The sequence below is a fragment of the Miniopterus schreibersii genome, assembly GCF_964146895.1.
Source record: "Miniopterus schreibersii genome assembly, chromosome: 2".
NCBI lineage: Eukaryota > Metazoa > Chordata > Mammalia > Chiroptera > Miniopteridae > Miniopterus > Miniopterus schreibersii.
The window spans coordinates 184094140-184115913 of NC_138102.1; the positions used below are offsets into that span (position 1 = coordinate 184094140).

General features: G+C 56.6%; 1 protein-coding gene across 1 annotated transcript; it reads left to right on the top strand.

Moving 5' to 3' along the window:
- Positions 1-4116: 4116 nt before the first annotated feature.
- Positions 4117-21025, top strand: BIK (BCL2 interacting killer). The gene is made up of 5 exons (XM_081130129.1): positions 4117-4223; positions 17635-17766; positions 19113-19220; positions 19855-19972; positions 20567-21025. The coding sequence occupies exons 2-5, from the start codon at positions 17642-17644 to the stop codon at positions 20648-20650; spliced, it is 435 nt and encodes a 144-aa protein (XP_080986255.1). The 5' UTR covers positions 4117-4223; positions 17635-17641; the 3' UTR covers positions 20651-21025.
- The last annotated feature ends 749 nt before the right edge of the window (positions 21026-21774 follow it).

The following is a 21774-nucleotide window of genomic DNA, read 5'->3' on the forward strand; positions in this document are numbered from 1 at the left end:
GGTCTTCATTGAAATCATCACTTTCAGCTGTTTCAAGTCTGATTCATTGTGCTTCGTTTAATTTTATTTTGTAGTATTGAGTTGAGTTTTAATTTGCAAAAAAGTGCACAAATCTTAAGCCTTTGGCTCAATGCATGTTTACATATGTTCAGACCCCCGAGACCACCATCCACACCGCCCCAGAAAGTTCCCTCGTGCCCCTCCCAATGGTTAATGTGGCATATAGGTTTCAGGTGTGGGTTTCTACGTTCCGAGATCTGTATATTGCTCTGTGTGCGCACCACCCAAAGTCATATCTTCTCCCGTCTCCCCATCAATGTTTTCAGTTATGTTTCTATAATTATCCCTGAAGGTGAATATAATTTTATTCATTTTTCAGCCATTTGTATTTTATTACTTTCTTCAGCACCCGCCAGGGCTCTTCCTCTTCTTAAAGAAAAAGCACTGTTTTTCTGATTACCAAATTAATACACATCTATGCAGAAAAATTGCAACACACAAGGAGAAAAGCTAACACACTCATCACCCGTATGCTCAGTGATGACGACTATTCCTATTTTGTGTTTCCTTCCAAGCTTTTTAGATATGGATTTTTTTTTTTTTAAAACGTGGGATGATACTGGACATACTGATTTGTAAAGTGTGTTATTTACTAGATGACACATCTCTAAGATACAGTTTCTTTTGTGAAAATGTTAAACTACTCCCCAACTCCTAATGGGACCCTTCACTAAGAGCCTCCGGTTTTACTTACCACCTACTGTGTGCCAGGCACCGTGCTGAGGACTCCCAGGCTTTCATCCTTGGAGCATCCCTGGGAGGTGGGGAATTTCACTGAGGATGGCACAATGGGACAGAGGCAAAGGCAAGATTCAAACTCAGGGCTGGGTGATCCCTGCTCCCCCCTGCCAGGCTGCAGGTTTCCTCTCCAGAAAAGGCTTGTGCCCCAACCACAATTTTGCTTCATGTTAGGGGCTCACAGACTTCCTGAAGCCCAGCTACACAACCCCAAATCAGATAGGCCGGAGAGATCTGGTTCAAGCCCCCGCCCTCCAGTCTCTTGGCTGTGTGGCCTTGGACCTGTCAACCCCTTTCTGAGGTTCAGTTTCCTCACCTGTGCAACGGGGAGACCTACCCTGCAGGGGGCCAGCAGGGGCACGTGGACTTACCCAGGCGACACTAGGCTCTAGATGGCCTCAGCCTGGGAAGATACCCCCAGGAGCCACCGACTGGGTCGTCCCAGGTGAAAATGCTCAAGCTGCTCTGGCTGCTGGCAGGAGCCCAGGTGCAACTCTGGAGAGAGCAGCAAAGCCCTTTGAAGGGTCCTTCCTGATAGTACAAGGCCTGTCTCAAAGCTGGAGGATTTTCCAGATAAGGTGTCCCAAGGCTGGGGACAAAAGTCTGGGATGGCAACTGGAAAAACAGGGCCATTGGCCCTGGATGCCGAGGTGAGTGCTTGGCAAATACACTTGGCCAGCCCTCCCGCTCCGCTGCTCCTCCCCCCTCCTGGGTTAGGGACTGTCCCCCACCCCAGAAAGCCCGTGGCCTCACTTCTCTCAAGTCTTTGCACTCAGGTCAGATCCTCGTGAGGCTTCCCTTGCCCACCTGGCTAAAAGCCTCTCCCCCTCCAACTCTCCACTCACTCCCTGGCTTTACTCTCCCTCCGAGTGCTGCCCAGCACCCTGTCTCCACTGTCTCCCCAACTTGTATATGGGCCCCCACTAGAATGTGTCATCTCTAGATCCCCATCATCTACCATATTGTAGGTGCCAATCAATATTTGTTATGTGAATGATAAAAAAAGTCATATCAAGGACAAAACTCAACCCTGTGTTGGTGCCGGAAGGCCAGCTGGCAGTGGTCATGGCCTTAGCAAGAGGGTCTCGCTGGGGATGGAGGCTCCTAGGGAAGAAAGGGGCTGTCCTACTGGGTCATGGCCTCCTCTTAGAAAGCAGGGTCCACACACAGCCCGATGGCCCTGGTACAGGCCCGCAGCTCCCAACAGAGAAAGGGAAACTAAGGCCCGGGACATTTGGGGGCCAGCTGTGGAGGGGTGGGAAGGGCAGGAGGTGTAGGGAGACCTGGGCTTGAATCTGCCTCTGCTGCCCATGGGCTGGGTGGGCTCTGGCAAGTGGCCTTCTGTTTCGGAGCCTCAGTTTCCTCACCTGTAAAATGGGGATACAAGTTCTCTCTTGCCTGTGCACAGACCCCTGTGCTCTGGTGTCTGTGACTTGGGGATGGCCAAGCAGCAGCTGTAAGGATTACAGGAGATCATAGAAAGTGCTTAGCCCTGAGGTGCCGGACTTGCCTAGATGGTGGTGGCCGCCATTATTATTGGTATTGCTATTATCATTCAGCATCTACCCCAGGCCTCTTTTGGACTGATAAAGAAGCCAGGGTCTTCTACTGGCCCAATTCTTATTCAAAAGATGTTTTCCTCACCTGTCCATTTGATCAGCATATTATCTTGAGGTCTTGCAAGGCAAATATCTGAACCACCCCCTCCCTTGGGCCTTCCTATCTCCTGTCAGTCTCCAAGCTGTCCCCCTTCCTCCACTAGTTTTGCTAATGTTTACTGGACACCTATTATGTGCCTGGCACTGTGCCTCCAGCCTCCAGACCCCTCTGGAGGCATTAGCACACACTGGGGTCTTTTTGGCTCATGAGACCCCATGTCATTGCCTCCCCTTAATCAGTTTTTTCATCTGCAGAGTGAATTCGGAGAGAGGCCACTATTTTTAGGCTTCTCACTCCTGCTGGAAGGCACCCTGTGGCTACTAGGGAGGGTCAGTACCATCCAGTCTTTGCGGGGCTGGAGACAATGGGATTTTGCAGGGGGAGGCCCTTGAAGAAAGGATTACAATATCCTAGGAGTCCAGGAGAGCCCCTAGGGAGGGAGGGGCCTTGGAGTTTAAACTCTGCAGAGTTTACTAAACATTTTAGGATTATCTCCTCTGACTTTCCCTACAGCCCGGCTGGGGATCAGGGTGGGAGGGGATGTCCATGCTGTCATCTCGTTTCTCAGATGAGAACACAGAGGGAAAAGTAGGTAACACTGTCATCACTTCAGAAGTGGGAAGGGGTGAGGGGGCCCCAACAGGTAACAAGTGAAAGAACTAGGAGCAGGGAGCCCGCTGGACCCCAAGGCTCCTCTGTCTTCGGAGGCCGAAGGACTGAGGTAAACAAGTTGTTGTTGTGTTCCTGGGACAATGGTTACTTTGTAATTCCAGCCTTTCCCCACCTCCAACAGAGACCCTACCCACCCCTCCACAACACACCCCTACCTAACCTGCTCCAGGGTGGTCTCCCCCCACCTGGAACCTTTCTCATTTCTCTTCCCTCTCTAGGGCCTTTGGGGGCCATCTCTGCCCCCCCCATGTCCCCTTGTGCCCAGGAATCCCAGACAGAGTAGGGCTGGCAGACCCCACAGAGGGAGGCAGGAAAACGGGGGTTCTGTAAGTGGCGCAGCAAGAAGGATGGGGGCGGGGATGGGGAGTGGAGCGGAGGAAGGCCAGAAAACGGGGGTTATTTCATGGGTATGGCGGGTTTTTTTTTTTACTACATGGAAAGTTATGGAGATGGATGGTGGTGATGGTTGCACATTTAATGCCAGTCAACTGTACACTGAACAGTAAAAGTGGTTAAGACGGTAAATTTTATGTGCATTTTACCACCACCACCACAACGAAAAAAAAGAAAACCAAAACAAAACCTAACTCCGGGGGCTCCCAGCACACAGAGCTGGATACTGGAGCGCGGGACTCGCGCTGTTGTTACTTAGCACGTCGGGTGGTCCCCACTGGGCTTCAGTTTCCTCATCGGTAAAATGGGCACGAAAGACACACCGAGCCCTTGGGGCTGCTTTGAGGAGGAAGAGAGGAGCCCTCGGAAGGGCGCTGGGCTCATCCCCAGGTGTTCCCCAGGGCCCGCCGCGTGCACCCCGAGCTGGGAAGGCGGCGCACGCGACCAAACGAGCTCGCAGGCAGCAGGAGGCCGAGATGTAAACAGTAAACGTCACATTGTAGCGGGTCCGCCGCTTGCCCGCCCGGGTCCCGCCTGCAGCGCGCGGCTGGGAGGCGGCCCCGGGGGCGGGCCGGGCCGGGCCGGGGCGGGGCGGGGCCCGCGGCTTATACCGCGGCGCGGGCCGCCCGCCGCGCACAATACACCTCCGGGCGGAGCGCAGCGCGCACGGCCGCCGTGGGCACCGCCACCGCCGACGCGAGGTGAGCCCAGCCCCGCCTGCCCTGCCCGCACCCTGGCCCCGCTGTCGCGCGCCCCTCCGCCCAGCCCGAGCCCCGCAAGTAAGCGCCCCGAGCGCTGCCCCCGGTGGCGAGAGGCTGGAAGGCTGGACACCTGCGATCTGGTTTTTCTGCTCCCAGCAGCTGTCGGGTGTGTCCCTTGCGGCGACGTTTTTCGGTCCCCCGGCTCCGGAACGCCCCCTCTCTGACGGGGACCCCGGGTCGCCGCGGGCCTCAGTGTCCGCGTCTGAGCGTTCCCGTGCGCCCCGCCGGGGGGGCTGGGTGCCCCGTCACCCCGCTCCGCCCTCCCGCGCGGCTGCCGGGGCCGGGCGCCCAGGTCCTCGGGGGCCTTGCGCACCGGCCCGAGCGCGGCCCCGCCGGCCCGGGTGTCCACTGAAAAAGGGAAGATGGCGTCGGACACTGTCCCCGCGGGACCGGGGGCGCCGCGAGTCGCCGCGCACCTGCCGAGCGCAGGGGCCAGGCTGGATTTCGGGGCGCGGGGAAGTCCGTCCAGAGCAGGAACTTGGCGAGCGGGGCGCGGCCCGGCGCTCAGGGCTTAGGGCTGTCGCCGCGCGTTCGGGCCTCCCGGGCGCGAATCGCTTTGTAAACCGCTCATTGTTACTGTAACTTTTGCTGGCTCGAGCCGCGGCGGGGGTGGGGGTGGCGGCGGCGGCCGGACGGTGTTGCTTTGTTGTAACCTTTTGCCTGAGCACCTGCTGCGTCTGGGCTCTTGAAAGTGTTTTCTCCAGCTCCCCAGAAAGGGAGGTTCTCAGCCGTAGCCTTCCCCCATTTGGAGAGGACGTACTATTGAGCTCTGTGCTGGCCAGCCGCAGTATGGGGTCCCATTTTACAGATGGAGAAACTGACGTTCAAGGAGGCGACTCAGATGCTGTCTAGCTAAAAGCCCAGAGCCCTGTTCTGGAAGCCAAGCAAAAACCCTATGCTCCGGCACTGTCCGTCTGTTATCTTAGATGGGCTAGCCCACCTCAGAGCCTCAGTTTGCTCATTCTGTAAAATGGGTCCTTGAGATTTCCGACCGGGTGCGGAGAACACCTCCCAAGTGTTGGCTGTTCGTGGCGTCCCTGGAGTTAACACTTTAACCTCACTCTACATCTTTTGGGCATGCCTTAGGAGTAAGTTCTTAGGAGTGGCACATTTTTGTATTATTGGTACCATTTTGCACTTGTTCCCTAACTGGTCTTTCTGAGGCAGTGGCTGGGCCTGGATGGGGTGCTGGCACCTGGCTGCTGAGCGCTGCCCTTCCCCATGGTCTCATCTCTCCTCCACTCTTCCCCTCCCTCCTCACTCCAGGATTTGGGGATTTCCCACCATCTTTGGAACCTCAAGGTCAGGGGGTTGTTACCGATTGATTTTAGCAGTGGCTTCTCCAGTCTTACCAACTAACCTTAGGCCGTAAAAGTTTATTTTTGCTAGTTTTTGTTTTAATGTCTAAAGTGTTTGGGGAGACTGGCTTCTGAGCTGCGGGCTTTCGGCCTGTGCTTCAGAATGTCCCCCCGGGCAGGGGAACGTACTTAATAAACCTTCAGAGCTTTCTGAGTTGGCCGCCAGTTGATCTTGGTTTCGGTGGGAGCTATCTCAGAAGGGATATTTCTCCAAGCACCAGGGATCCTGTGAGGCCTTCCCTGGGATGGTGTGAGACTTAAAACAAATGGAGTGATACGCTCAGCATACTCCCTGGGGGTGTCACTCTCATGATTCTTCTTTGCCATCTCAGCTCAATTGCTGCTTCCTCTGAGAAGTCTTCCCTGACCGTCTCATCTAAAGGTGCTGCTCTCCCTCTCTTCCCACCAGCTCCTCTCTGCTAGGACCTTATTTTACTGCCTTCAGGACACTAATGACAGTGTGAAATGGCCCATTTGGGCTCACTTGGTGTGACTTACTCCAGCCTGTGTTTCCATGAGAACAGGAGCACCAAATGTCACAGTCTGGGCACACTGGGGAGAAGTTGGATAGAGGGTTGTGTGCATGTTAATTATTGTCAGTTTTAGGTGGTTAATAGGTAAAAAAGCTGGGTCCACTGAGCTGCCGAGGGTTGGTTGGTGCCAGGCCCTGCCCTGGGAGAAATATGGAATGTAAGCAGATGAGGCCACTGCTGGCCTGTCTTCCTCACTGGCCCTGAGGCAAGAACGAGGCCAGGCCTGGCGGCCCGGGCACTGGGCGGGCTCGGAGAGCAGTGTTAGCCTACTTTTGTACTTCTGATGGGCTCTCTAGTAAACGGAAGGGGGTATAGGGAAGGGATCCATTCAGTTGTGTCTTGAAGCTGACCTCGGGGGCATTTCCCCCTCCCTGGAAAGCATCCTGTTTGCAGTGAACCTATTAAGTTTGTAGACAATTAATGGCTTCTTGCTTCCCCTGCCTCGGACGGAGTGGATCCCACGAGAGTCCCACTGTTTTTCTCTCCGCTCAGAACAATTCCAAGAGGTTTCAAGGAAGTCCCCGGCACGCTCGGGTTTTGTAGTTTGCGGCCACCAGGAAGCCTGCCGCGGTCCGCTCCGGAGTGGACGTGTGCAGCCACCCCCGAGTCCCTTTGTCCTGCCGAGGGTTGGTTGGTGCCGGGCCCTGCCCCGGGAGAAACGTGGAGTGTAAGCAGATGAGGCCACTGCTGGCCTGTCTTCCTCACTGGCCCTGAGGCAAGAGCGAGGCCAGGCCTGGCGGCCCGGGCACTGGGCGGGCTCAGGGAGAGCAGCTGATTTTCCTAGTGTCAATATTAGGATGTGACAATACAAAACACCCGCTGGGCCTCTGGACACTGCATGGTAAACCTGTTTTTCTGGAGGCAGGAGAAGGCACCGGGTCACCCAGACTCAGGGAGGTGCGCGCTCTAGAGCGAAGAGAAGGCCGCCTGCGATTTGAGGAGGCCCGCTGTGCTTTGGAGGTTGAAGATTGAGGCACCCGTGTGTCAGGCTTGGAGCTCAGGAGAGGCTCTATCAAGGCAGGACAAAGCGAACTTCGGACTTGCCATGGACAGACATCCACGGGTCTGACCCTGGGTGCCCAGAACGGGTGGAGCTCCAGGCTCACTGGGCGACAGCTTCCCACCAGTGAGCGGTCACTGTGTGCCGTGACTGCATCGGCCGCCTCCTCCTCGCAGCTACCTCCCCACTAGGTCCTCGCACCTGCCCTTTTACAAAAGGTGAGGGTGTGTCCAGCCAGGCTCCCCTGGCGCCGTGAGCTCAGCTCCCCCGTTCTGTTTGACAGTGTGCTGTCTGGCTCCCCTCTGAGCTGTCCGTGTTCGCTGGGCGCTGAGCTGGGGCAGACGGTCAGGTAAACATTTAATGAGGCCATAATGGGCTTAGTGCCCAATTCAGGTCTGTTTACGCAAGGTGCTGGGGCAAGGTGCTGGGACGCAGAGGAGGAGCGAGTGGTTCTTGATAATGTCATGGGAGTGGGGGGCCTGGATTCTCGGGTGGGCCTGGAGGAGGGAGCAGGTTCCTTGCCCAGTGGCAACCTGCGGAGGCCGAGTGAGGGTGTAAAGATGGGGTTGAGGCTTAAAAGGGCTGGTGTGAGTCCTGGGGTGGAGGGCCTTGTCCCAGGGAGGGAATGGGAGCCACCAAGGCTGCTGTGGAGCGGGGGTGGGGGTGAGGGGGGTGAGAATCTGGCCAGTGATTGAGACCCCTCAGAAGGCACTGCGGGGGGACCCCAGACTGGAAGAAAGGGGACCCTGAGGACGGTGTTTGCCTCTCTGAGCCCCTCTGTCTTGGCCCAGCAGGGATAGTCCCTCAGTTACTGTGAACTCATGCTCTTTAAACTTAACCTGCAGACCTGGTGGTATCTCAGCACCCTGACTTTCAAACAGTGATGGAAAAACATGGGGGTCCACTGTGGCCACAAGGTCTTGGTTGGCTGGGATCCCCTGTGACTCACAGAACATGTCCCCCAGGTTTTTCTTGCCTTGTCCCCCACCCCCTCACCTGTTTTCTGTTTATCTCACTGAACTGTTATAACAGTATCACAGACCGAATGGCTGGTAAGCGACAGAATTTATTTCTTGCAGTTCTGGGTGCTGGAAGTCCACGGTCAGGGTGCCACAGACTTATGTGTCCCCCATGGGGGACAGGGAGGGAGCGCCCCTGGGCCCTTTCAGAAAAGCACTGATCCTATTAGCGGAGCCACCCAACGGCCCCGCCTCCCAGTGCCAGCCCCACGGCTGGTTAGGTTTTCAACATATGAATTTGGGGGGGACACAGACATTCAGACCACAGCAAACTGATTTAAAATTGCTTTAAAGACCAGTCAAGAGAACTATTAATCTATTATATTTCCTCTACAGTTTGGAGTATTTTTATAGATATTCAAGAAGGAAAAGACATAAAAGAATCTCCCTGATGCCCTGGCCGGTGTGGCTCAGTGGTCAGAGCGTTGCCCCTCAGATCGAAGGCTCGCAGGTTTGACTCCTGGTCAAGGGCATGTACCTGGGTTGCAGGTTCAATCCCAGGCCCCAGTTGGGGCACGTGGGGGAGGCAAGCAATCGATGAGTCTCTCTCACATCGATATTTCTCTCTCTTTCCCCCTCCACCCTCTCTCCCTTCCACTTTTTCTAAAAATCATTGGAAAAAATATCCTCGGGTGAGATTAACAAAAAAGAAAAAAAAGAATCTCCCCGACATTTGTTTTACAAACGAGGAACTAGGTGTCCAGAGGGGCTAAGGAATTTGTTCCGCCTCACGGGGCCGCCGGACGAGCGCCCCTGGGCACTGCCAGCCTCAGCCAGGCGGGGCCCTGGCAGGGCTCCCCGCCGCTCGCCTGGGTCCGCGCAGGCTGGGCCCGAGTGGGCCTCTGGCGAGGGGGACACAGCCGCACCGCGGGGCCATTTCTCTCCCGTACACCTGACGGACTAAATGGAAACAGGGCCTCGCAGGTGTGAAGGCGGCACACACTCGGGTACCCCGTGCCCTCTCAGGTTCCTAAGGGGTTACTGCGCCACCTGAAGCGCTCGGGCCACATTGGAAACGTGAGCGGGTTCGTGTCTATCTCGCCTCCTGGTGACGCTCTGGGGGTCTCGGGGGGTTGAAACCTCCAGTCCTCTCCCAGCCCGAGGGTGGGGTCCTCATTTCCCTCTGCACGTGAGAAAATAGCGATCAGAGAGGTGGTCGCGTGCCCGGGGTCACTCAGGACAAGGTCTACCCGTGGACTGGGGTTTGGGGTGAGCGGTGATGTTTAATTATAGAAGCGATTATATACTCATTCGAGAGAACACCGAAGTCTTCCTCCAGCCTTGCCGGCCCGCCTGTGAATTCCATGGGCCCCCCGGAGGTCGCCAATACAAGACAACATTTCCTTCCAGACCTTCCATGTTTCCATTTGTAAGAAAGGTATGTAACCAGCGATATGCCCACATTTGCATAGATGGAGTCACAGCTGGTTCCTCCTCTTGCTTGTGTCACTCAGCTGTTAACCACTTCTTTCCATCTCCTTGCAGAGACCCACCTCTTTCCATTTTTGCAGCGGCCCACCTGGCTGCCAAGTGTGGATTTGGGGAGGGAAGGGGAGCTGGTTTTGCACCGAGTAACATTCCTGAGCTTACTTATCTGGGTCCCCAGTGCCACCCCAGCACCTGGCGTTGAATGGAGCCTGTTTGAGCAGCTCCCGCCAGATTTTGCCCTGAACTGTGGCTGTGAAGGAAGCGTCCTGGAGCTGGAGGCCGGGTTTAATGTAGCTCCTCCCCCGGGATGTGTGGCAGGCCCTTCCCTGCTGCACCTCAGTTTCCTCGCCTATAAATAGGGGGTAATGCTCCTCCCTCCCACTGGGTTAAAGCTAAATGTGCGCGTGTACATCCTACATTTGTTTCCAGGCCAGCCTCACCCCTCCTGTGCTCAGGGCTCAGGATGCTACAGGTGGGGTGACTAGTGTTTTTCCGAGTGTACTGACCCATGTTGCTGGGCCAATGTATTTCTGGATCCCAGATGTGCGTACTGTGATTGTGTAGCGAAGGGGCTCTGAATTTCCGCTCTCAACCCTCTCAGGCCCCCATCTGTGAAATGAGGCAAACAGTCCCCTCCTTCTGAGGGAGGTTGGACTCAGTAGATGCAAATATAAAGGATACGGGGCTCACCAGGAGCATAACGTCATGGGCCAGAGAGGGCTGCCCTTGTGTGAGGCCACAGCAGCCAGAAGCCAAGCTGGGACTGGAGTCCTTGCTCCGGTCCACCCAGCCCAGGGAGGGGCTCTGCTGGCACCTGGGTTCAAGGCGGGTCCGGCCATCGCCTGCCCTGCTGTTCCTGGTGGAGGGCTGTGCTGCAGGTGGGGTAGCAGGGCCTCAGGTTCATTTCAAACCACAATGTTCTGAATTAGTGAACAACACCTACCTGCCCCCAAGGTGAATTTCCAAAACTTTCTTTTTGCCTGAAATACCTGTCACCTTACTTTTCTCTCCCTCCCTTTTCCCCCATTATTTCTCCATCACTTAAGGGAAGTGAACCATGCCCACCCAAGGGAGCTGTTTGGGCATCTGCAGGTTCATAATGGCCGAGGCTGGAGTCTAACTTCCCCTCCAGGTGGGGAGGGAGTCGGAGGAGGTGGGTGGGTGGTGGGACTGGGAGGGGTTGGGTACTGATAGCTGAAATAGACCTTTAAAACAAATAGCTCTACCTCCTCCAGATACCCAAGGTTGTAGGTTCGATCCCCTGTCAGGGCACAGACAATCAACCAATGAATGCATAAATAAGGGAAACAACAAATCGATGTTTCCCTCTCTCTCTCTCTCTCAAATCAATCAATCAATTTTTTAAAATAAGTAAAATTAAAAGAAAAGACAAACAGTTCCATTTCAGACCAATTCAAGCTATTGACTCAAAACAGTTATTTTTGCTTTATTTTTGAGTCATGGCCGCATGCTCGTGGAAGCAAAAGTTCAAGAGCTCAAAAGCATTTGTAGTAAAAATGAAGTCACCGTCCCACCCGCCCCAGAGACACCTCTTCCCAGAGACACCTGCTCTCCCTCTTGACTGATCTGTGCAGACAGAAGTGTTTGTTTACGGACAGCAGCCCAATTTTCAAAGTTACAAACTAACTGTTCGCTCCCTGCTGTGTCCATGTAGCCATGCGCCTTCACAGCTGCACCTACAGACCTACTGTGTGTCCTTTTCAGGGCTGCCGGCGAGTGCAGGGGTTCATGTCAGGTGCCTGTCTAGAAGTCAGAGGTTACGTGCATTTGTGACTTTGGTAGATACTGCCTGAGGGGACCCGGCTGCTGCCCTGCTCCTCGCGACCACTGCCTCCTGGTCTTTGATTCTGTAACCAGCTTTGTTTGGAGCCCCTGCCAGGCAGCGCTGAAGGGCAACAGTTGTATCTTTTCTCCCTCAGCCGTCCTGGAGCTTGTGCTGTTTGCAGCAGGAGAGCCCTCTCTGAGCCCAGCTCAGAGGTTTAGGTCCTGGTCCCACAGCAATGGCAGAGCTGGGACTGGAACCCAGGCCTGTCCTGCTGAGGTCAAGGCCTTTCTGCTTGAGCGTGTGCCCGTTGTTTTGAGCACCAGCTGCTCTGTCAAACGGCATCATCCCACTCCTGCGTGGGGACAGGGCTGGTGACTGGGTGTGGGTGGAAAGCCCTCCTGGGAAAGACTGGGTGGGGACAGGGTTTCCCAGCTAGGCCCACCCAGCAGCCACCAGCCTGGCACCAAGGACTCCAGTGACCAGGTGGTATTGATGGGGCCCTGAAAGATACCATCACCTGTTCCTGCTTTGCTGACACATGGCAAGGCTGGGCTTGGGGAAACTGAGGGTCCATCCTCCAAGGAGGGGCCAGCTGTGTGTGTGTGGGGGGGGTGGGGGTGGGCACAGCCTATGAACCAGCAACCCGTTGGAAGAAGCATCTTCCTCCACTGACCCTCCCTGTGACCCATCTGGTCCCTTCCACCCTCTGTACCTCGGTTTGTCCATTTTCAAAATAGAAATTGTCATAGTCCTGCCTGGATCTGTCAGTTTCCCCCTCTCCTGCAGCCTTGGCCTTGCTGTCTTTTGCAGAATACCTACTATGTGCTGCATGAAATCTCTACTCACTCAGCTTTGATGCAACCCTGGGATGGCGTTTCTCCATTTCCCAGGTTTGGAAACCGAGACCAGGCCAGGAGCTAGAGGCCTATGGGCAGAGCTGTTTACTGCTCAGAACCTGCCACCCTGTGTCCTCCAAGGCCTGCAGGTGTCCTCATGGCCATGGGGGCGGCTGTCTTCTGCACAGGGGTTAGATTTGCATCCCAACCTCTGTGGGCAAAATAGGGTTGTTGGCTGGTTTTTCCACTGAGTAGGTAGGAGGGGTAAGGTGTGGGCTGCCTGGGTGGGTGGGGATGCATGGCTAGCTGTGCCTTCCTTTCACTAAAGGAGGGTTTTGAACCATTCATTTGCAAATCTGTTGGAAAAAATAGATGCTTAAAACCGGGCCAGACTCTTAGATCTGCAGCTGCTGTGGCCTTAGCACTGGCCTTTGTTTAGTCATTCGACAGACATCGCTCCCCTCTGTGCCAAGTCTGGCACATTAACACGGATTCTGTCTGTTTATTTCTGCCACGGCCCGGAGTTAGGTGTTAACCAGTATCGGTGAGGAAGCCGATGAGCAGGACATCCCATAGCCTGGCCCCACGTCCATGCTCTAAACCACAGATGCAGAATCCGTGACGGCCAGTATGGTTGGCTGGAGAGAGAAGGGAGCAGAGACGGGGCTGCGGGAGCCCCTGGGGCCCCCAGCCTGACTCTAGGATCTGGGAAGGGGATGCTGGAGCCGAGTTATTTAGGGACAGAGGAATGAGCCAAGCAAAGGAGACAGGTGGTAGCCAGCAGGCACTGCCCATGCAAAGGCTTGGAGGTTTGACCCGGGCACAGTTACAGGAGTCTTTAGAGGGACAGGGACAGGGTCCAAGATTAGGGTGGCAGGGCTGATGCTGGTGAGGCAGCCCGGGGGAGAAGACGGCCCCAATAGCAGTGTGGCAGGCTCCCCTGGGGACTAGGAGCTGAGTGGAGCGGTGACAGGGTCAGATCTGAGGCTGCGGTCTAGAATCAGATTGGAGAGAGCCCAGCTGGAGACTAGAGACAAACAGGGAGTGGGGCCAGGCTGGAGGTGACCAGCACTGGGCCTCTTCCAGGGTGCTGGGCCAGCTGGGAGGGACCAGAGCTGCCCCCGGTTCCCAGACACACTGAGTTCTCCCGCTCAGATCTGGAGCCCCCAGGCCAGCCCAGGCCTGGCTGGTGTGCACTGAGTGAGATCCATACACAGGGCTTAAGTCAGGCCTTGTCAGTAGCAGATGCTGAGACATCTGCCAGGGTAGTAACAGTTCATGCTGGTTCTTCCCTGGAAAAGGAATCCCAGTATTTGGGATCATGATTCCCATTTAACAGATAGGGAGACAGTGCCTCGACCAAGATCACACTGCAAGTGACTGGCAGGGTGGAGATGTTAACCGAGATTCCCCTGCCCTCCTGGATTGTCTTCAGTGCAAATCTGGAGACAGGAGGAAGTCTGGTGGTCGTCCCAGGCCAGTGGGGTCTGGGGACCCACAGGAATGCAAAGACTCAGGCTCTGCCCCCAAGCAGTTCAGTCCACTGGGGAGGCACCACGCCACTGCTCACGCACCCTGGAACTGGTCAGACACACACTCAGGCCTCAACCCCAGCCTGGCCAAGCGGCCAGCAGTCACTGTCCCTGGTCAGCCACCTGCCCCTTCAGGATGGGTGGGGTGGTGCCTCCCCATTTGGTGCCAAAGGATTCCGGGATTGTCTGCTAGGGGGCTAAGGGATGCAGGGACAGTGGGTCAAGGTGATGCTCCCGAGACCACAGGCCAGTGAAGTCCCCTTGAGGCCCCCTGCCTGTGGGGGCAGCAGGGGTTTCCAGGGGAGCACACAGCAGCCTCTGGGAAGAGAGCACAGCCCCCTGCAGAGGGGGGTGGAGGGAAGGGGGAACTGGGAGGCAGATGCAAATGAGGACTGGGGCTGCTTTCCCAGGGAAATGGTCATTTTCATAGACACTGAACCCCCTGGGGCCTGGGGCAGCCACAGCTCCTAGTCACAATCCCTCAACAGTCACCTTAATAACAGCAGCTCAAGTGTCTGCGTGCACACAGTGCTTGCAGACTGTGTGCAGCGTTAAAACATCTCATCCAGGAAGGTTGTCGCCATTTATCAGGGTCTTTTATGTCTTTAATGGAGTGTTAAGTTTCTCTCCAGAGATATTAAGGATGTTTTATGAGATTCATTTTTAACCACAGCCTGTAGAGATGTATTTCTTTTCTACTGGTATTTCCTGGTTGCCTTGTAGGGATGAAGTTGGTTTTTGTATGTTGATCTTGGGTCTGGCAACCTTGAAACTCCTGGTAGTTCCAATAGGTGCCTCTCTACACGAATGTTTGTATCTGCCGAAAGCCTCCCTTTCCTCTCTTTCATTAAAATGATCAATTTTCTTCTGTTTTGAATGGTATTATACGTCTTCGATTCTCTTAGAGGCTTCCTCCAGCTTGCGAAGATTCCCTTACAGTTTTCTCCATTTAAGTTTAACTTAAGACATCTTTCCTTTTGTACCTAGTGTCCTGTGTCGGGTCGTTCCCCCCACCCCCCCTCCCGGGTTCTCCTGTCTCTGTTCAAACAAACAGAGCTGGTGAAATGAGTGTCTGGGCTGGAGGTCAGCGCCCCCTGGCTGCCTGGGACCAGGGTCGGCCACTTTTAGCAGCTCACCCCCTTCAACCCCTACTATTGAAAGGCAAATAATTCAACTCCTGCTACGGAAGTGGCTTCAAATCATGCTGGTTCCTTCAAATCATGCTGGTTCCGTACGTGTCATGAGCAACGGTGCTTTGTAGATGGATCCAGATTCACTGCCACCAAGCATTTCCCTGGGTTAATGTGTGAAGATGACACACCCAGAACGGCTCCTGTGCTGGGTGTTTGAGTTGCTGACAGTATTTTGGGGCTCTTAGAAATGTCCCGTGACCTTCCCTGTATGTGTGTGCTGGCCCGATGGTTTGGGGGAGTCCCTGGATCTTGGGCCTACGTGTTTTTTTCTGTTAATTCTCACCTGAGGATATTTTTTCCATTGATTTTTAGAGAGAGAGTGGAAGGGAGGGAGGGAGGGAGAGAGAGGTCAATGTGAGAGAGACACATCGGTTGGTTTGCCTCTCACACGCCCCAGTGGGGGCCGGGTGTTGAACCTGCAACCCAGGTACGCGCCCTTGACCGGGAATCGAACCCGAGGCCCTTTGGTGTGCGGCCGACTCTCTACCACTGAGCCATATAGGCCGGGGGAGCCTACATGCTTTTCGCACTTTGCCTGCAGGCCCCTCAGCAGGTGGCAGCTCCCCTCCTCCTCGGGTGTGGGTGCGGGGCTGACCTGCCAGTCCGTTCCTCGGGGAAGGTGCTGTCCTGACAGGTGCGGGTGGCATATGTCAGGCCGCCGGCTCTTTGTGGCCATTGTGGCTGTGTTTACACGTCTGATTCCTCCAGCCCCGCTCCCCCCCCTCCCGCTCAGCCACCTTTCTTCGGGCTTTCATCCCTAACAGATGTAAAACTCGGCTGTTTCCCTCTTAGGAAAGCCGAACAGCCAGCCCCCGAGACAGATCCTGGGCAGTCATTCTGTCTGGAACAATGCTGGCCTTGTGCGGGTCCCTTCTCAAAGGCCAGGGCGCCCCGGACCCCCCATACCTGCCTGCGCCCTTGCTGATGTCACGGCCCGTCCACCTCTGCACGCCTTTGGGTGCGTTGTCGGGACGAACCCGTCTGGACTCGCCCAGGCGCCTGGAGGGTCCACCGCCGCCGTAGCCTCGCGCCCCGTCGCCTTTTATCGTCGCGCGAGCCGGGAGCACACGCGTGTCTTAGCCTCGGGGCCCCCGCGCGGTCCTGTGCAGGTCTTGCCTGCAGTCCATGCACTTCAGGAGCGGGGAGATTTGGGCCCCTGCTCCTTCTCTGTTCAGTGCAGACAAAGGTGCGGAGTTAGATGTTTAAAACCCAGGACGTTATTGTAAGAAAATAGTAAGTAAATACAGAGGTCATCATGGTCGGCGCCCGCCCCTCGGCGTTCCAGGCCCCGCTCGGAGCACCTGCAGGAGATCCCTCCCACCCTCCAGCAACGAAGGGAGGGTCTACTGCTGCCTTACCCGTGAGAGAAAGGCGGCGGCACTCAGCTACGTGCAGGGCGGGGATTCGAACTCAGACCCTTTGGTTCCAGAGACACAGTCTTCTCTCCGGACCCTAAGGCTGTCTGTGCAGTGTGGGGTAGATTATGTTCAGCCAGGTCACAGCGTCTCACCCAGTTATCACAAGCGACGAGGTAAACACTTAATGATGTGGGAATTCAAAGTTGTAATAGTTCAGGTAGACCTTTGGCTGCAAGGAACAGGAAAGACAGTGAATGGTGATTTGAACAAACTGGGTTTTTACTTTTCTTACACGTTAGGCAGTCGGTGGCTTGGCATTTTTCCTGTTGTCCCGACAATGCCATCGGAGAGCCAGCTCTCTACCTCTCTGCTCTGTATTCTCAGCATCTTAGTTATTCCTGTACTCAACACCTCAGTGTCGTAAAGTGGCTGCTGCAGCTCCAGCCTTCACTTCTGGGTTGAGGCAGCAAGGAGGGAAAAGAGCTGCCCAGGCCGTGTCTGCCTCCTTTCAGGCCCCACATCAGGCTTCTGAGACATCGTCTGAGACCCAGGACTGGGTTTCGGGCCCACCGCTAGCTAGCTGCAGGGCATGCTGGGAAGGAGGAACAGGGGTGTCCTGCCTGGCTTAGATGAACAAGAATTCAGGGCCATGCCTAAGAAAATGATTTCTGTTAGCAGGGGGAGGGGGGAGGTGACTTAGAGCCTTGCCCAGTGAGGAGACAGTGAGGAAAGGAGCTTATGACACTATGTAAGGAGCGATCCCGCTTTTGAAATTGTGTGTGCGCGTCTGTGCTTAGAAACAAAGACTGAAGGTTAGCAGGTCCCGCTGGGAAGTGGGGCTGCCGGTGACTGTCCCTCATTCAGCTGATTTGCCTTTTCTGCTCAAGGGAAACAGCCATGTCAAGGAGTTGCTCTCCAGCCGGAGCCCAGCCTCCGTCCACTATTTTGACAACAGACACCTGGGTTTTTTAGTTTGCCAACTGGCCTCTTGGGCGCCAGGGTTAGAGCCTTCCTTATATTTACGCTCTGATTCTGTTTTTCACAAAGAGAAAAGACAAGAGCCCTTAGGAATCATCTCCAGATCCTTGACTTTAGAAATGTGTCACAGAGAACAGGGAGGCGCGGTGGGTGACCCGCCCAGAGGCACAGGGCCAGCAGGCAGCAGGATCACGCCTGGGGGAGCCGGGAGGGGGAGGCTGATGGCGGCTTTAGCAGAGGAGCGGGCTGGGGTAGAGGTGAGGTGACTGAGTGGAGCCCCAGGTCGCATGGTTCAGGGCGTGTCAGTCTGAGTGTGTCTTTTTCCCCCAGGGAAGAAATGTCGCAAGCAAGACACCTCTCCAGGAACCTCATTTTGTGCACCTTCCTTCAGGAGCATGGCCTGCCAGCTGTGGAGGTTCCCGGCATGACCAATCTCCTCCAGTACAATCCTGATCCCCACGGGTAGGCCCCTGTAGCCCTCCGTGGGCCCCGCCCACCCCGTTCCTGGTCAGTGACCTTCGGGGGAGTGGTCAGAAGAGCAGCCTCTGGGCGGGCAGGGCTCCAGAGTGGAAATTCCCCAGGTGTGGCCGGGAGGCGCGGGCCCTGGGCGGGGAGGCTTTGCTGTGACACCAGGTCACCGAGGGCGCCTTAGAGCATCCAGCATGTCCACAGTCCAGGAAGGGCCTTGGGCATCGACCCTCAAATGGCTCAAGCTGTGGCCTTAGGACAGAGTGCTCCCGGCCCCCATGACCACGGCCACCTCCTCAAGGCCTCTTGAGAGATGGGTCCCAAGTAGCCTGAGGCCGATTCAGGCTCCGCCGCAGCTCCTGGCCCTGGCTGTTAGGGCAGCGGAGAGGGGATGTTCCCGGGATCAGTTCCAGGTCTGCTCTCTGCCTCAGGATTTTGTCATTAGGCCCTGGACTTGGGGGCTGGACTGGTTGGGATTTTAGGGCTGGAGGGACCCAAAATGCACCTTTTTCCTCCACACTGCTCCATCTGTAGATGACAACAGGGGATGTTCAGCCTGGCAGTTTTCCTGAGGTCCCACAGGGTATCAGCATGCAGGTGGGACCTCCACCCACCTTCCTGGTTGCCAGCCAGCCCTCCCCAGCCCCCGGCCCGCCCCCCATTGCTCCTGGAGTAAAGAGAGCACAGACCCTGGGGACGGGGCTGTGCGGAGCCGGGAGGCCTCTGGCTCTGGGAATTCCCAGGCAGCTGCCTAGTCACCAGGATGGAATGTGTGGGCAAACCGAGAGCAGGGCTGAAACCCGCCCAGGTGCCCAGAGGCGGGGGAGGGGAGAGGTCAGGCTGGGAGGTGGGTGGAGTATGTGCCTCCAGTTTCCACGAGGGACTTCACTTCGTTCAGTGAGAGTGGGGGCCCGGACGGGCTGGTTAGCCCCTCCTTTCTCAAAGGGGCAGTGACGAAGAGGTGGTGTCGGGATTGGGGACCAGGGAACAGGTCCCAGAGCCCCTCCCACAGGGTGGGGGGTAACTTGAGACCCCTGTGGGAAGCCAGCCTGTGATCCGAGGGGACTCAGAGCCCCCCCCCAACTCCATTGTCCAAATGTCTCTGCCCTCCTGCCCCAGCAGAGGGCTCAGACCAAACCCAGAAGCCGCTGGCCTCCCACACTCCTGGAGCCCTCCATGGCTGTGTCTGCAGCAAAGTGGGAGCCAGAGGAGAGGCGGGAAGGTTCCCTGCCCCGCATCCTGCTGTGCCCCACAAACCTGTCGGCCCCGTTGGCTGGGCGGGTTTGGGTGTGGGGGTCACCAGCACAACCCACCACTGATTTCCTGCACCCTCCCTGCAGCGACATCCCTCACGACATGGGCATGCGGCTGGCCATCATCGGGGACGAGATGGAAGTGAGATGGATGCTGCCCCGCTTTCCGCAGGTGCCCTGGGTGGCCATGTACAGGTACGGGCTCCCGGGGCTGGCCGCTGCCCTTCGTTCTCCTGCCTCGGCTCAGGCCGCAGAACCTTAGCCCCTCCTCCGCCCCTCGTCCAGCCGGAGTCTTGACATTAAACGACAGCCGTGCTGGGGAGCTCGGATGGCGGCGTCTGTCGGTCTTCCTCGGCAGAGGTGCTCAGCGCCCGTGATTTGCCTGTGGGTTCTCAGACCCCACAGAGTTGCCCAGGGTGGGGACACAGAGACCTCACTCGAGATCAGGGCTGAAGTAGACATGGTCCCGTGGTCTCTAGGAAGGCAGCCTTCTTTGGGGAGCCTGTACCCAAACACAGCCTCTCTGGAGGGAGGGCCTGCCCCCTTGGCCCCGCCTCTTTGGGCCTGGACCCTGGAGCGTGTTACGGGGCCGGCTCCGGAAGGCAAGGCCAAACGCCAGTGGCCAGCAGGCAGGGGAGGAAGCAGGAATCCGATGACTCGAGGACCAGAAATGGCCCATGGAGAGAGGCCCTCGCTGTGGAGCCACCCAGGGAAGGGGGCGAGGGCGGCAGTAGGTGGCAGGGGAGGGGGGGACATGCCCACTTCTCCCCACAGCTGTCACCTAAAATAAAGGCCGTCTCTGCCCTGTTCCCTCCCATCTGTCTTACAGCTGGGCTTTCACCTATAACCAGATAGGCCTGAGGCGTGTTCTGAGAAGTTTTATGGGTGGTCTCACTAATCTCAGGGGGAGCAGAAGGTTCTGGAGCTTCCTGATCCTCGGGGACAGGGTAAGCTTGACAGTGCAGCTGCTCCATAAAGCAGACCCTCTGGTTGGCACAGTCCCCACCACTCCCTATCGCTGTCTTGCCTGCTTCACCTGTTTTTCCTTCTGCCTGGTCCCGGAGGCCTTTGGGGTGAGACCCCAGGCTTGTGCACGGGTCCTCGAGCCTCGCCTGCCTCACCCCCTCACCCGCGCTCACGCCTCTCCCTCTGCCAGGAGCGCCTTCATCTGGCAGACGCGGATTCCAGATGAATCCCTCGCCTGGGTTCCTCACCCACCTGCCCACGCAGGTGCCTCCTGTCCCCAGCAGCTTTCCTGACCACTCCCCACTCCTCCCGCCTGCACTTGGTCATCTCAGTTCCCAGCAGAGGAGAGCCCGGGTGGCCTGGCCTCGGGACACTTTCCTCTCCTACCCTCCCGCTCGCATCTTTCTGGACCTTGCCCCAGAGCCGTCCTGTCCTGAATGAGGTGCTCTTGCCGCCTCCCCGGACCCACTTCCTCTTCACCACCACTTACACCCGCGGGCGGGCACAGGGGCGAGCTGTAGAACCAGCTGGCTTCTCCAGGCTCGTGGTCCTCACTTTTCCCCTTCACCCCACAGGTGTCCCCCAGCCACGGGCGCAAGATGTCGGTGCTGCTGCTGCTGGCCCTGCTGCTCGACTGGGGCCTCCACCTCCTCCAGTGACAGCTGCTGGCCAGTGTGGGGCAGGGCTGGCCCTCCCCCGACCACCACCCTGGAGGTGGCCTTGTTGGTTTTGTTGTCTTTTTAACTGTTTTCTTACGATCCCTTTTTTATATTTAAATTCTGAGTGCTGGGACACTCCTGAGGTTTCATACTTTTTTGTTTTTGTTTTGTAAGAAAAATGAATTATACCTCTGGGGTCTTTATGCTTAACTGCTCTCCTGGCCCCAGAAGGAGCCTTCCTCTCGTGGGTGGGTCATGTAGCAGGCGGTGGGGGGAGTGCTGGTCACACCCGTGTCTGTCACCCACAGCCGAGAGAGAATCTGCTGGAGTAGATTCCTGAGTGAGGAGAGCTCAATAAAATGTTGGTTTGCATCTGTCTCTGGTCTTTGCATCGCGGGCTCCGTCTTGCCCCTTGGAGGTGATGATCATGGCGGAGGGGTGGGTGTGCTCCCAGCCACTTGCCTACGTCACAGCCTCCAGGCTCATCTCTGTACCTGCAGGTGCTGCTTGGGCCCCACAGAACCGGTTTACTCCCATCCTTGTCAGGCCTTGGTGCCTGAAATCGACCATTAGGGATTATTCCCTTTGGGCTGCTGGCCCTCCCCGTGGGTGCTCACCCAGTGCTCTCCGCTGGAGTGGTGCAGCCTGTGGGGCACTCAGGTGCGGAGGGGAGGAGGCTGGGCAGAGGATACCACTGGGTTCCCACATGGTGCAGAGAGACTCCACTCAGGAGTTCAAACCAGCTTCAATCTGAGCCCATAGTGACACAAAAATGACTCTTCAACCCACAAAGGAAGGACCAGAGGCCTGTCCCTCCCAGGAGGGGGCTCCCAATCCCTGAAAATTTCCACACAGTGCTTTCCCATCAACAGGCCCCTGGGGCTTTTGAACAAGGCCCCTGGTCTGGTCAGGATTTCTGGAGGTAAGGCGGGATAGAGGCTCAGAAAGGTGCCAGGGCACCCTGTTCCTGCCAGGGCAGGAGCACAGCAGCACCCACTGCCAGGCAAACCAGGGAGGTGGTGCTCTGTGACACGGGACCCAGAGATGGAGTGGCACCCTGGCACGAAGATGGTGCCAGTATTCCCCCAGGGGGCAGGAACTGGCCACGATCCCTTCGAGGAAGA

Excerpts from the sequence above, each read along its gene's own strand:
- BIK (XM_081130129.1), top strand. The coding sequence starts at position 17,642 with ATGTCGCAAGCAAGACACCTCTCCAGGAACCTCATTTTGTGCACCTTC. Across the intron at positions 17,767-19,112 it reads TACAATCCTGATCCCCACGG|CGACATCCCTCACGACATGG; the intron begins GTAGGCCCCTGT and ends CCCTCCCTGCAG. Across the intron at positions 19,973-20,566 it reads TCCTGATCCTCGGGGACAGG|GTGTCCCCCAGCCACGGGCG; the intron begins GTAAGCTTGACA and ends TTCACCCCACAG.